We start from the raw sequence: 15,548 nt of genomic DNA, 5'->3' as shown, positions 1-15,548 counted from the left end.
ATTTTTGTTTTTTGGGCCACACCCATTGACGCTCAGGGGTTATTCCTGGATATGTGCTCAGAAATCGCTCCCGGCTTGGGAGGACCATATAGAATGCTGGGGATCAAACTGCAGTCCATCCTAGGCTAGCACTTGCAAGGCAGTCGCCCAACCTCTAGTGCCACCACTCTGGGGTGCCCAGGAGATTTTAAATTTCCTATCTTCTTCCATTTCGGACACATGTTAAACTTCTTTTGTTTTATTTTTGTTTTGGGGGGGCCACACCCAGTGACTCTTAGGAGTTACTCCTGGCTATGCACTCAGAAATCGCTCCTGGTTTGGGGGATCATATGGGATGTTGGGGATCAAACCTAGTATATACTGTATATATGTCTATAACTCTATATCTCTGTCTTTATATATATGTATATATATATATATATATACTTTATTCACATATGTAAGGGCTATGCTATGGTCTTAATTGAGTACATCACCAGTTCATGGCGACAGTATTTTTTTGGGAGGGTTACACCCAGCAATGCTCAGGGCTACTCCTGGCTCGACACTCAGATATCACTCCTAGCAGGCTTGGAGGACCATATGGGATGCTGGGATTTGAACCACCAACCTTCTGCATGCAAGGCAAATGCCTTACCTCCAAGCTATCTCTCCAACCCCAATTTTACTGCAACCTATTTTCCTTTTATACTGTTCTGTGCTCCTTATATTTTAAATGAGCCCAATGAGAACCCCAACCAATTCATTTTATATAAGTAGTAGCAAATAAATTTCTATTTTAATTCCATCAATGAAAACAAAACTATAGTACATCGTTATACTCTCCACTAAAATGGCAGTGAATATATATGTATGTGTGTAACTGTGTATGTATAACTACACACACACATATATACATATAAATATATATATATTTATATATATAAATATATATATAAATATGCATATAAAATGGGGTGTTGAGGATATGGGTAAAGGAGTCTAATGTAAAGTTCAAATTGTTCCTTGGTAAAATAGGAATACTATAACCATCAAATTATAAAATAGAAAATTTATGATTTTGCTTCGCTTCTTAATAATGAAATATTTGGTCAGCTATCATCTTATGGAAGTGATAAGCTTACCTATTTATGATATGTTTCTACTTGACAGATTGGTCAGAATAAATTAGTTACTTTGTCAATAATGGAAAGACATTAGATATTTACAGAATCTTAGAATCATAAAGCTCACAAGTGATGATTTTTTCCAGCCTCCTCAATATTGATATTTTTAGTTTGTAAAAAAAAAATACACACATTTACAGTATTCTAATGTATTGTATTATGTTTTAAGGCAGTTATTTTAATAATTTGGAGAACTATAAGTTTCTAATTTTTAATAGCTTAAATGTTCCTTGTTAGTTGCTATGGACAGGAAAAACAAGGAACTTTATTAAGTTTTTTTGACTTAGCCATTAAGTAGTTTCCTTCCTAAATTGGTTGAACTGGCTACAGAATTGCCTCTGTTTGAGAGAGCTGTGTGTGTGTGTGTGTGTGTGTGTGTGTGTGTGTGTGTGTGTGTGTGCGTGTGCGTGTCTGTGTGTGTGTGTGTCTGTGTGTGTGTGATGTGTTTAATCAATGAGCATACTTAATAGTTAATGCAGAGTAGGGATTTAAAGAAAGTTTGCAGTTGGGGCCAGAGCGATATATAGTGGGTAATGATTTGCTTTGCATGCAGCTGACCCTGGTTGGATCCTTGGCATCCCATATGGTCCCTTGAGCCCACTAGTGGCAATCCTGAGTGCAGAGCCAGGAGTAACCTCTGAGCACCACTGGATATGGCCTAAAAATAAAAAAATAAAAAAAAAAAAGGAAAAAGAATTTACGACATTATTAGACTGTGAACTAATTAACTTACTGATTTTTCTAAGTCTCTCAAGTGAAGTTCAGGAGACTTGGGTCTCCTCTCAGCAATTCACAGTCAAAGAGTTCTGTAAGTTAATTCAAAAGCCTCAGAATATGCTGCTTTCAGGCCCTAATGATGATGAAGATTACCTAGGTCACTCTATCGTTGCTCAGCAATCTCCAAGGCTACTCTGATGGTGCCTAAACTGTTTTATGTCAGTCTAGTGTCCTGATAGTTGTTGGTAACAAAACAATAACAGAAAGCTAAAGGGAAAACTATTTGAGATCATTTTTATTGTGTATTATTATTTTTATTATTGTGCTTATTCAGATAGCCTAGCATTCAAATATTATGTTGTGAAACAAATGTTAAGAATTTTGTTTCTGCATCCTTTAGACTTAAGGTAGTTAGATGTTGTTTGAGCTAATGAAAACTCAAAGTTTTTTTAAAACAAATAAGTTCTAAATAATAGAAGTCTTTATATGTCTGAATATATGATGACATGATTGAACAGTGACTGAATATGACTGAAATGGAATGAATTGGACAACTTAAAATACAAGTGATTACTTGTTTATCAGTAATATAAATAGAGTTTATAAAGATAAACAGAGTTTATCTGTTTCCTTATAACTGAGGTAAGGAAAGATTAAAAGCTTATTTGTGTTGAGAGACCAAGTTCCCAAATCAACAGATGGAACATTCATAACATATGAAGCTGTATAAATACAGGAGTTGAAGTAAAACTATCTGGGATCCTGTGGATGCCATATTAAAGGGTCTCTGAAGTTGCTGCTTGAGCACCCTTTGAAAAACAACCCTTTGAACCCAATAAGTTTTTGTGGAATAGATTTTGTGTGTGTGTGTGTGTGTGTGTGTGTGTGTGTGTGTGTGTGTTGTGGGGGGAGCTCAGGACCTAAAATCTGTAGCTCTTTTTTTTGTTTTTTTTTTTGTGTTTTTTTTTTTTTGTTTGTTTGTTTTTGCTCACACCCAGCGGCGCTCAGGGGTTACTCCTGGCTCTGTGCTCAGAAATCGCTCCTGGCAGACTCGGAGAACCATATGGGATGTGGAGATTCGAACTACTGTATGTTCTGGATTGACTGCGTGCAAAGCAAACACCCTACCGCTGTGCTATCTCTTCGGCTCTAAACTCTGTGGCTCTTAATGCTGCTAGCTTTCCACCTTCATTTGACTTCCTCCTTCAACTACCAATTGATTTGCATACTTACCGTATTTTTTATTCTTTAAGACACACCTGACCATAAGACGCACATATAATTTTTAAATGCTCTCTTCCCCTGCACTCAGGCTTTAGCTCCAGGCAGCATTTGCTCCATAACATGCCATTTTGGGGTGAGAGGGGAAAGAAGTGCGTCTTATGGTATGAAAAATATGGTATATAATATTTCTTCAGATAGACTATATGGCAATGTGATGTTGGCTTAAATCTTAAGTGAAAATTTCTCCATCCAGGCAGAAGTTGGTGTGTATATCCAAACTACATGATATAGAATTGAAACATCCTCTCATAAGATTAAAATATTTAACTTCTTAATTCTATTTACTAAAATAAATAGTAGCATGCAGATTGGTAAATCTCATGTGCAAATTTAAATCTGATACAGGAATATATCCAGTTTTTACAGACAACTTGGCATTTGGAAAGAAAACCATCACACATATCACTTGTTTTACTTAAAGTTACCTGTTCTATGTCCATGGATTAACTGAGACACTCTTAAAAAGATTAGTTAATATTTAAATTAATTTACATTTGAATTGTTTAATTTATCTGTTTTAGCCTAACTAGAACTGTAAATTGATCAAGTCATGAGTTTCATAGAAAAAAATTCATAATAATGTGGATTGAATTAGTATTTTCATGGACATTAATTTTTATTTAAAAAATCCATAATTTAATGCATAACAAAAGATGATCTACTTGTAATGTAAAATAAAAGTAATATCTTGTACTAAAGTATCAGCCCCAAGTCTTTAATACTGGGCTTGTGAATACTTTATCCTTCTGCCTACAAATTTGACTTGGAAATTTCCTTTAGCTTGACACTAACTTGAACTTTGAAATACTCTCAAGGTTTCTTAGAAAACAGCTGCAAAAAATATGTGAGCAGCTAAGTGCCTAAGCACTTGTTAATTCCAAACAAATGGGTATATCAGAAAAGGCAAGATAAGTTTTGAGTGCTAAAATATGAACAGTTTTACATTTGGGGAAATTGATTTTTTATTCTTTTATTATTCTATATAAGCATTTTTGGTGCATTTGAAATTATGTTAACTTTTCAAAAAAAAAAAAAGCCAGAAAAATACCTTATTCTCTAAATCAGGGGTCCTCAAACTTTTTAAACAGGGGGCCAGTTCACTGTCCTTCAGACTGTTGGAGGGTTAGATTATAGTAAAAACAAAAATTATGAACAAATTTCTATGCACACTGCATATATCTTATTTAGAAGTGAAGAAACAAAATGGGAATAAATACAATATGTGGCCAGCGGGCCGTTGTTTGAAGACCCCTGCAGTGTTTTAGTTTGAAATTATTAATTTTCAATTCAATGTCATTATTTTTCCAAATAAATGTCACACTAGTTTCTATCATAGTACTCAGTACAGAATTTGAAATTTTTATTTTTTTTATTAAAACCATACTCATTTTCTAATTAAGTATCACAGTAATTTCTATCACAGGTATCATAGACCCCTGAGTATAATTTCTTAAGTTGAAACACTATATAAGAATTGGCTTAAGACTCTGGGTGATTCTGTAGAGGAATTCTAATCCTTGGCACTACTGTCATGGCTTGCCAAATGAGGGTTGGTTACAGAGATGGGGAATATCTGGCTCAAGGCCTGTGAAATCATGTGGTCTGGCCCTGGTACATTATCAGACAGACACATAAGCTTCTTGTTGCTTGATGTCTGTCTGCCCTGCAGTATTACCTGGGAATGATGTTATAAATATCCAAATAGCACTTGGCAGAGAAAGGATACCCCTCCCTTGCTCAGAGGGAACCAATGGTTTTCTCTAATGGCCATGTCAAACACATATTTTAAAGCCCCAGGTCGTGTTAGAACAAACATTATATTTAAAGTAGGCAAGTTTCATGTCTACAGTTTAATGCCAGGTGGGATTTTTGTGATCATGATTTTTTTTCTTGGAACATAGGGTTACATTTCTTGGGTTAACCCCAACCTCTGAGAACTCTGTTGGGTTCTGCATACAAAATATCTTATGCAAAATTCTCTTTTCCTGGGCACAAAAATCATAGTGTTTAGATGCCAAGACTTGCATCTGCTCTCAAAGTCTTTTCAATGGACTGCCCCAAATAGCTCTAGGACCTTCACTTCATTAGTCATCCTGACTTTTCAATGCAGTTTCTTCAAGTTCTAAAGTGCAACTGAATTTATTCTGTTTCTTCTATACCAGAGACTATATTAGATAATACTCTGGTATCTGTACTTAGGGGAACTGCCAAGAGAATGAATAACTCTTCTATGCCACGCTGCAAATGTTATGATAGCTGGTGGAAATTTTCCCAGTAAAAAAAGTATATTTGCATATTGGGATCTATCGTTTAGTACCCTTTACTTCCTACATGTTATACAATTTCCCTGAATTCAGCTACCTCCTTTGTAAAATGAAGATAATGACATTCATGCCTTATAAGTTTATGGAGAGGACAAAAGGAAGAGAGAGGAATCCTTTTTTTGCTTGATGTTTAGTAAACAGGCATTTGCCTAAGATGTATTATATGTTGCATTTGACAAATACTTTTGAATTGCCTAATTGTGCTTCTGCATCATAAAAATATAAATCTGGTAGGACTACAGAAATCATAAAATTAAAAAAACTAAAAATTGTGTATGTCAGGGATCAATGAGGAAAACCAACTGGTATTTGAGAAAATAAATTAATATAAAGAATTGTTTCTGATATGATGTTATTAACTATGCAACAATAAAAATAAAATAAAAAACTGACAGTAGCAATGACAAGAAGCATTTTACACCCTCAGAACTGGAAAAACCAAAGGAAAAGAGAAATTAATAAAACTTAGAAGCTGAGAGGTGGCCCTCTAATATCTCCCAGTCTCTGTCTGAACTCACACCCCTAAGAAAGAACTTGTCATTATCTGTAAATTCAGAGAAGTCAGTCTGTGGTCTAGAGTTAGACACTTGGGGCCGGCGAGGTGGCGCTAGAGGTAAGGTGTCTGCCTTGCAAGCGCTAGCCAAGGAAAGGACCACGGTTCGATCCCCCGGCGTCCCATATGGTCCCCCAAGCCAGGGGCAATTTCTGAGTGCGTAGCCAGGAGTAACCCCTGAGCATCTAACGGGTGTGGCCCGAAAAAACAAAAAAACAAAAAACAAAAAACAAACAAAAAAAAATAGAGTTAGACACTTGAAGAAGAGGTATTGGTTCCCAGAGCTGAGTAAGAAAGACAGAGGAGAAAAAAAGATCAAGGCAGAAAGAAGATGAGAAAGGGAAGTAATGGGGGGGGGGGGTGTGGATAAAGATAGAGGATTCCCTTATATTGGTGATTTGGGAGAGTTGTTTAACTATAAACCTAAAATATAGATTCAATGACACTGAAAACATAAGATCTAAGCTGCAATTACTATACTTTGTATTTTGCCTGTCAAGCTGGCCAGTGGGGAGTTTTAAGTGTGAGAGGGATGATGGAGTGGACTAATGTTTTCATTTTCATCTTTGCTGACTCTGTGTATGTGTTTATTCAGAGTATTAAACAGGCATTTTTGGTTCATGTATTATAAAATATACACCTCATTATCATGTTATTTGTATGTTGCTGATTCATATTACATATTTGTTTTTCTGAGAGTCATTCTTGCTTGTATGTACCTTGTAAAACTGTAATTTGTATATACTACAATATTTACAATCAGTTCTTTTCTTTTTGCATAACTAATGAGTAAAAAAACATAATTCTTGGATCTTATAGATGACCCAATTTGGAGCACATTTTTTTGAATGTGGAAGCACTATGTTTTGTTTAATCACTAGCACTACATAGTGACCATCCCTTTACCCAACAACCTAGAAAGTCAAACATCATTAAGTTACAAACCAGGTCTACATACAATGTATGAAAGCTTCAAACATCATTTCCCTTCCCTCATTACTTAATGAAGTTATATATTTATAACATATATTATTATCATGATCACTATAGGTTCTTTAAGTATGATCACCAACTCTCTGGTTTAAAGGGATTTCAGTCTTACTTCACCCAATACTAGTTGAATATGAACATTCATTTCTAATCTGAAAATGAAAAGTTCAATACTTGTTCACATCTCACTCCGAAGTCTTAAATATCATTCTTGAATTAAGAGCTGGGTGGTGGTTTAATAAAACACCAAAGAGAAAGGACACCCTTTCAGTCCCACATCTCAAGCCATGGCAAGAAACTACAATCAACAATCCTGCTGACTCATGCTATGTGGCCCTTCTTCTCACCCCCCCCCCCCAATATGAACTGTTGCAAGCTACTGGACTCAGCTCCAGAAGGATGATACCTAACTCAAGGACCTGATCTCTTACTGCTGCAAATCATTTCTCAAAATCAACAAGACCACGATTATGGTAGTTCTCAGTGTAATTATTTCTATAACTGTACTACTCACCACTCTTTGTGGTGAGCTTCTTGAAGTGAGCTGGAAGTTCCAGCCCTCCTCTCTTTGTCTCTGAGGATTGTTGCAAAAATGTCTTTTATTTTTCTTAAAACCCATAGATGAGAGACTATTCTGCGTCTATCTCTCTCCCTCTGACTTATTTCACTCAGCATAATAGATTACATGTACATCCATGTATAGGAAAATTTCATGACTTCATCTCTCCTGCCGGCTTCATAATATCATAATATTCCATTGTGTATATGTACCACAGTTTCTTTACCATTCATCTTTGAAGGGCATCTTGGTTGTTTCTAGAGCCTGGCTATTGTGAATAGTGCTGCAATAAATATAGGTGTGAGGGATTTTCGTATTGTATTCTTGTGTTCCTAGGGTATATCCCTAGGAGTGGTATTTAGCTGGGTCGAATAGGAGCTCAATTTCCAGTTTTTGGAGGAATCTCCATATCGCTTTCCATAAAGGTTGGACTAGATGGCATTGCAGTGGATAAGAGTTCCTTTCTCTCCACATCCCCGCCAGCACTGATTGTTCTCATTCTTTGTGATGTGTGCCAATCTCTGTGGTGTGAGATGGTATCATAGATGTTTTAATTTGCATCTCCCTGATGATTAGTGATGAGGAGCATTTTTTCATGTGCCTTTTGGCCATTTGTAGTTCTTTTTTTTTTTTATCAAAATGTCTGTCCATTTCTTCTCCCCATTTTTTGATGGGATAAGATATTTTTTTCTTGTAAAGTTCTGTCAGTGCCCTGTATATTTTGAAGATTAGCCCCTTATCTGATGGGTATTGAGTGAATAGTTTCTCCCACACAGTGGGTGGCTCTTGTATCCTGGGCACTATTTCTTTTGAGGTGCATAAGCTTCTCAGCTTAATGTATTCCCATCTGTTTATCTCTGCTTCCACTTGTTTGGAAAATGCAGTTTTCTCCTTGAAGATGCCTTTAGTCTCAATGTCATGGAGTGTTTTACCTACGTGTTGTTCTATATACCTTATAATATCGGGTCTGATATCAAGCAGACACAACATTTTAACAATGACCAGAACAAATAAAATTTGCAATGCCCCCAACCTTTATAATTCTGTTGAATGTTTTTGTCAAAATGACAAAAACATCCAAATCCTCCGGAATACAAACTTACATTATTTGAAGGAAAATATTTCATTAAAAAAAAAATCTCTGAGCTCTAACTAACTGTAGTATGTCATGCTTGAATTGAAGTTGCTAAAAACCTTGAAGTCCATATCATGTAAATTCTGAGTAATTTTCTTTGACAAATATACTTACTTGTGAGGAATATAAGTAGTATGAACTATGAGTTCATGTAGAAATTTTAATAATTCAGCCATACTGTATTCAAATATGTTCACTTATCCTTATTGGAACAATGTGAACAGCAATCATTACATACAGTGATGGGGATGGGGCAGCTAGTTGTGCTGATATAGAGTGAACCAAGCACCACTTGGTACTCAGTAAATACCAATTGTAACCATTCAACTAGTATTTATCCTTGGATGTGTATCAGAAAGTTTCTCCTCTTTATATGTATTACTGTTGATAGAATATAAGAGAATGCCCTAATTGGATTCTCCAGATTATTGTCAAATTGGATTGTCATAATAAGAAATAATGAATAACAAATTCATTATTTTCAGCATATTTATCGTTTTATAGCAAAGGATGATTATCTATCAACTTAAGGCCCTATAGTTAATAATGGTTATTTTGAAACTGATCAATATGGAGGAAGAAAAGTCCAGTTATTGTCACATGCATGTAACATGAAGCTGGCAATAGATACTAATATAATCAAGTTCTTAGGGTAAAGATATGCTCATAGTTAAAATACCAAAAATCAAACTTAACATATGTTAAAGTTTTAATCTACACCTGAATATTTGACTTAGTGTTAAATAAGTTCCTTGAATTTATGTAGCTGCAAATTTGATTGCTGGTTTTGCCTCTTTTGCTGTGAAGTCATAATGACAAAGCTTTTGTATAACAGTATTTCTGATAATCTTACAACATCAGTGAGGACATTGCTTACAGAGACACAGCCTTCTCGTTCTGAAGCATCAAATTTCAGGCTGAATTTCATTTTCAGCCACTGTTACATATCCATGGATTATTTTGCTTCCCTCAAATGAAAAGTATCTAATGTAAATCTTGAAAATAGGAGCCAGGGGCCAGAGAGATAGCATGGAGGTAAGGCGTTTGCCTTGATTGCAGAAGGACGATGGTTGGAACCCCGGCATCCCATATGGTCCCCCGAGCCTGCCAGGAGCGATTTCTGAGTGTAGAGCCATGAGTAACCCCTGAGCGCTGCCAGTGTGTAACCCCCCCTCAAAAAAAAAGAAAGAAAATAGGAGCCAAAGAAATAGTACAGGAGCAAGGGCACTGGCCTTGCATGCAGGCAACCTAGGTTGAATTCCCAATACTATATATCATTTCTCAGACACCACCAGAAAGCAAAGAATCAGGAGTAATTCAAGCACTCTTAGATGTGGTCCAGAAAAAAAAAACAATAAAAAAGTAAATCTTAAACATAGATTATAAGTATCTAGTTGCAAGGCTCAAGCAATTTTTTGACATGACTTATAAATGCTTTGGAGTGATTATAATGTTAGAATTTTAGGGGCCATAGTAAAATAGGGGAAGGAGTAGGGTATAATAGTTACATTTTGAATTTTTTAATATTTAAATGTTAACTAGTAGAAAACAATTTAAATGTCTATACCTAGACATTATTCTTATGTTCATCTGCCATTCTCACTGGTATTCTCAGAGTTAGATAATTCTATGAAAAGTAGATTGTGATCTTTCTCTTTTAATAGATTTCAGCTTTGAGATAGAGTCTTATTTCTCACATTTAATAATCCTCATGTTCCATTACTAAAGCAAGAGGCTGAGTGTTATTAAAAAATCAAATACAGAGGAAGAATTGCACTTTTTTTTTAACTTCACCAGAATTATTTGGAGCAATCAGAAGCAGCTTGTTGTTGTTTTGTTAATTCTGCCTTGCCTAGGGCTGACAGGACTAAAAGTGAAAGGAGTGGATCAATATGGGAGCTGTGTCATCTTGCCTGAAATACCATAGTGGTTAGAGGAAATGGCTTTTTGCATTTACAATATAGAAAAAAAAAAGTGGAATCAATGGCTACCAGGCAGTAACTATCAGCTGCAGTTCAAAGATGCATATCTTCATTACTATCAGATATCTGAGTAGAAAGAGCCTAAATTGTATAGCTCAATGTTTCATCTAGAGCAAATGCATCAAGCTGATTATTAGACACACTATATGCCACAAGAAGATAGACACTAATTAATTTTCTACAGAAACAAGCACAGTGCTGCTTGTGCTTTTTTTTATTATCTAAACAATTCAATTAGTTTCTTCTTGTATTTTATTTAAAGAAAATACATCACATAGTTGACATCTCTGCCCATAATGCATTTGTTTGTATATGAGAGCAGTTATTAAACAAAGAATAAAAGAAAAAGGAAAAGAAAAAAGTTTTTACAGTAGATAGGTGACAATTTATTTAATTAACATTAACATTTTAAAATATTTCATTTGCTTCAGCAGGCAATAGCTAAGAAATCTGAAAGAACAGTTAAAGTACCAAGTAAAAGAAAGATCCCCTTCAATCTATCTTATTGCTGAGGTGGGGAGAAAGATGGGAATAAGACCTCCATCCTAGGGAGGAAGCAGAGACCACTTACAGGTAAGAAAGTTTCAGCCTCAACCCTATCAAGGGAGAGCCTTTAAATGTAAGCTGACAAGTAAGAGTTAGATTCAATGGGGGATTCATTCCATTAGTCAACAGTTGGCCTTTCTTCAGTAAGTTGCTGAGCACCTTTCTGGTGAAGAGAACTGGGGCTGTAGACTGAGTGTAAAATAACATGCAGGTTCCATCTCTTTCTGTGATAATTAACTAGTCTCTTTTTTCCCCACATAAGAAACCTGGCATCAGAGGAATAATTAAAAGATTCTTCTGGCTGTAATTTGAAAGTACTCTGCCCAAGTCACTCTTCCCAAATCACTCTTGGACAGAGATGAGAATTCTAGATTCAGTGGGTCTCTTCATCAGAAAAGTAACAGCCAAAGAAGCTGGTATTTCTGACCAGAGCACTCCTCTTTTTCTTCCCCAGAGCTTTATTTTCTTGGGCTTCTGTTGCTACATTTTTGGACTCTGGGCAGTCAATGGAAGAGGCAGCTGGAGCTATTTTCTTTAACAAACCCTGTTCCCTGTCACACATATTCTTCAGGATTTTGCTATTGGTAGTAGTGGCACAGATAGTGTTGAAGAAGCTTGAACCTGGGGTCACCTCTGTGGGATCCTCCAGTTTGAAAGAGCCTTCAGAATCCTGGGATTGCTCATCAGTGCCCAAGGTATCTTTGTTCTGCTGCTGGTTCCTACATTTTGTGGAGTCACAGCTACAATGTACACCACAGTACAACTTTTGTTTCCTGCATACACACTGCTTGTTCCCACTCCAGCTCTTGCAGAAACACCTTTGGATGTTCTCGGACACCTTAACTAATTTTGTTGGCTTCCATTCTTCATCATTCCCATTATCAATATCAGAGTACTCTGGATAATATTTTAGGTCTTCCATGTTCATATTTTGCTCCAGAAACTTCTTTTTAAAACAGGATGGTTTTTGCTGAGGTGGGATATATTCAAAAGAAGAATCTGGAGAGAAAAGTATATGCTGAGAAAGATGGGGTTTCTGTTTGTTGACAGCTTGGAGAAGAGTCAATTCCTGCTGCATGGCTTTATTTTCTTGGAGAAGCTGCTGATTTTGTGTATATACTTCTTGCATCTTCTCAAGTTCTTCTTGATAATTCTTTGTGTTCAGCAACTGGTTTTTCTTTACACTGGTGGACTCTAACTGCTTCTCTGTCATTTGGCTTTGCTGCAGCTGACCAAGAAGGTAGAGCACCTTTTCTTGGTGCTTTTGCTCCACTTTGACAAGCTCTGCCTGTAAATCTGTCTGTATTTTAGTAAAATGATTCCGCTCTTCAAAGAGCATCTTCTGAATGTCAGAACAGCTGGCCCTATTCTGTTCCAAACTTCTTTCAAGTTTGCTGACCTGTATTTTGGAAGAAACCAGTTCTCCAATTAAATATTTCAAGCCACTCTTGGCCTCTGGAATGGTAGCAATATTCTCCCAGCGGTGTTTTTGTCTATCTTCACTTTCTGCATCCAAAAGTTTCTGCTGTAGGTCAGCAATCTGAGCACTCCTGAGTTCCATTTCAGTCTCTAGGCTTTTAATCTGCTTTGTGATGGAATCCTCTGATGGAGAAACTGGACCATTCTGATCAGCATGTGAGAAAGTACGCCTCCTGATTTTAGATGGTAGATTCTCCCCTGATTCCTTTTTTTCTTTAAGTTGAGCTACATGCACAGCAAGGATCTTTCTATCTTCAAGAAGGTCATTCAGATGGCGTTTGGCTTCCTCGGAACTGACCAGAACCTCAATTTCATTTTCAAGCCAATTCTTTATAGGAGCTGCAGAGCCTTCCATCCCACGACTCTGAGTCTCTTTGTGTTTATTTGCTACCTCCTGTTGTTTTTGAAGAGCATCCTTAAGACGCTTATTGGCTGCTGCTGCCTCCTCAGTTTTACGTCTGAGCACATTAGACTGTTTCTGGAAATTTCTTTCAAGTTTGAGCAGTTCATGTTGCCTCTTACGATCTTGCTCTTTCAACTGTATTACTTCTCTGTCTTTTTGATGCTTCCATTGTCTAAACTTCTCACCATCTTCTTTCATCTGACGCATTAATTGTACCCGCTGACTTTTCATCATCCTTATCTCCTGATTCAATTTGGAGACAGTATACTCTGTGGATTCCTTCAGTTTCAAAAGTTTAGACTGTTCATTTAATTTCTTCTTCAGATCAGCTATTTGACCCTCTAATTCCTGAAGATGTTTACGGCGGCACTCACTTAACTTGGCTTGATTGATATCTTTCTTTGCTGTCTGAAGTTCAAATACCAATTCTTCCTTTTCCTTTTGCAGATTGATAACTTCCAATTCTAGATTTTTAATATTATCCTGGTACTGGAATTGAATGGGCTTTAGTTGGTTATCATTCTGAATAATCTTTCTAGCTAGGTCTTCTTTTAGTGCAAGCACTTTATTTAACTCATCAAGCTCCTTAGACAACTGAGCTTGACGTAGAGCATGTTGAGTAATGAAAGTATCGGAAGACCTACTTGTCTGTGGACTGTTAACCTCTTGAACTTCTGACTCCTCTGCTGTGTTAATGGAGTTAGTCATGCAAGTAGAATTTTCATCTGATAGCTGGGCAATGACTTGCTGTAGGTTACGAATTGCCTCTACATTTTCTTTTAGTTCTTGGCTTTCCAAAGTCTCCATTAATTTTTGAAGGTCCACTTTGCAGGCTGCATGTTTTTTGAGCTCTTCTAGCTTGGCATTCATTTTTTCATTCGCTTGTTCTGTTAAAATGATCCTCTCCAACATCTGGGCTGTCTGACCAACTGCCTCACTCAAACCACGACTTAATTTTTTATTCTCCTCTGACAGGGACTGATTCTTCATCATCAATAATTGTAGATTTTCTGATGGCCCCACATTTATATTTCCAGGCAGTGTACCTCCATGAGCTTGTAGCAATAAGACTTGTAGCTGTTGAACCTGTTGCTTCAGATGATTAATTTCAGCTCTCTGGGGATCAATATTAACAATAGGTTTATTTTTTATTTTTTTTACCCTGTCAGCATAGCGAAGTGTATTTAATGTTTCCTCTAGATTAGAGTCAGCAGGACTCACACATGCTATCATAAGAGTATGACTATTACCTCCTAAAGAATCTTGAAGCAATCTAGTCAACTTGGAATCTCTGTAGGGTACAAAGCCACCCTTTTTTTCATTGCCAAGAGCACTTATTACATTTCCTAAGCATAGGAGACCTCTGTTAATATTAATCCCTTCCTTCAAACGAACTCCTTCAGCTCTGGTTTTTTTCTGTCTTTCTGATCCAGCAAGATCTACTAAATGAAGCTTAGAGTGAAAGCTGCTATCCATGTCATTTTTCTTTCTTTGCTCTATGGAGATGGTAAAGATAGCATGAGATCGGGATGACTGAGAGTTCATAGCTGTGGAAGCCACGGTCCTAGAGTTGTTACCCTGCTCCAAACAGGAAACAGTATCCAGTGCCACAAAAACAGTCTTCTCTGTGAGTCCCACAATCTTTATGCCTTCCTTAGGATCCTCCCGTATATTTATGTGAGGGGCTTTCTCACGCGATGAGCAGAGAAGATCTAAAATTTCTTCATTGTAAATCTCTAAATATGACACTTTCAGGAAAAAGTCAAAGTCACTCCTTTGATCAATTTCTTTGAAAAGTAGTTGTATGACCCGTGGAATAACCCCAACTGTTGGTTCATTCTCTTGTTCTGCAGTGTATGTGCCTCCCATTGAATACGTTTTTCCAGAGCCAGTCTGTCCATAAGCAAGGACAGTAGCATTGTATCCTCTAAAGATGCCTTTCAGGAGTGGCACCACTGCTGTATTGAAGACTTCTTCCTGCTCCGTAGAGGGGTCAAACACAAAATCGTAAGTGAAAGATTTGTCAGCACCAACAATCACCTGAGGTTCCCCGGGTACGAAGGAAAGGCACATCTGGCAGCCCTCGCTAATCTCTTTGGAGACCAAAGGACGACATCGCAATGCTACTCTTACAGGAATCCCCTTCACGTCTTCCTTCATGATCCAGCTTCAACAATGTCTCTGCCGGGTGTGAGGAGGGAGGGCAGAGGACCACCTTATTGGCAAAGAAGGAAGTAAAAACTTGCTGTTGAATGTTGGTTAATCACGGGAGTGCAAGTCGGAGCGGTGGTGGGTTACGGAATTTAGCGGAGCAGTTTCTCTACCAGCAGAATTGCACCCTCGGAAATCACGCTCCTTGACTTGGACGCGGCAAACCCGACCTTTCCACACTGAAGAGAGCGAAATGGCG

At 37.1% G+C, this 15,548-nt stretch overlaps 1 protein-coding gene across 1 annotated transcript; it reads right to left on the bottom strand.

Annotated features, from left to right (window-relative positions):
- Positions 1 to 11,629: 11,629 nt before the first annotated feature.
- On the bottom strand, positions 11,630 to 15,298 carry LOC126027828 (chromosome-associated kinesin KIF4A-like). The gene has a single exon (XM_049786842.1). It carries the CDS (start codon positions 15,296 to 15,298, stop codon positions 11,630 to 11,632), a length of 3,669 nt encoding a protein of 1,222 aa, XP_049642799.1.
- Between the last annotated feature and the right edge of the window lie 250 nt (positions 15,299 to 15,548).

The sequence above is a fragment of the Suncus etruscus genome, chromosome 14 (genome assembly GCF_024139225.1).
Source record: "Suncus etruscus isolate mSunEtr1 chromosome 14, mSunEtr1.pri.cur, whole genome shotgun sequence".
Taxonomy (NCBI): domain Eukaryota; kingdom Metazoa; phylum Chordata; class Mammalia; order Eulipotyphla; family Soricidae; genus Suncus; species Suncus etruscus.
The sequence above is the reverse complement of the archived record's forward strand: the minus strand, read 5'-3'. Positions and strand labels throughout refer to the sequence as shown.

Bases quoted from the DNA above. Each gene is read 5' to 3' on its own strand.
- LOC126027828 (XM_049786842.1), bottom strand. From the start codon at position 15,298: ATGAAGGAAGACGTGAAGGGGATTCCTGTAAGAGTAGCATTGCGATGT.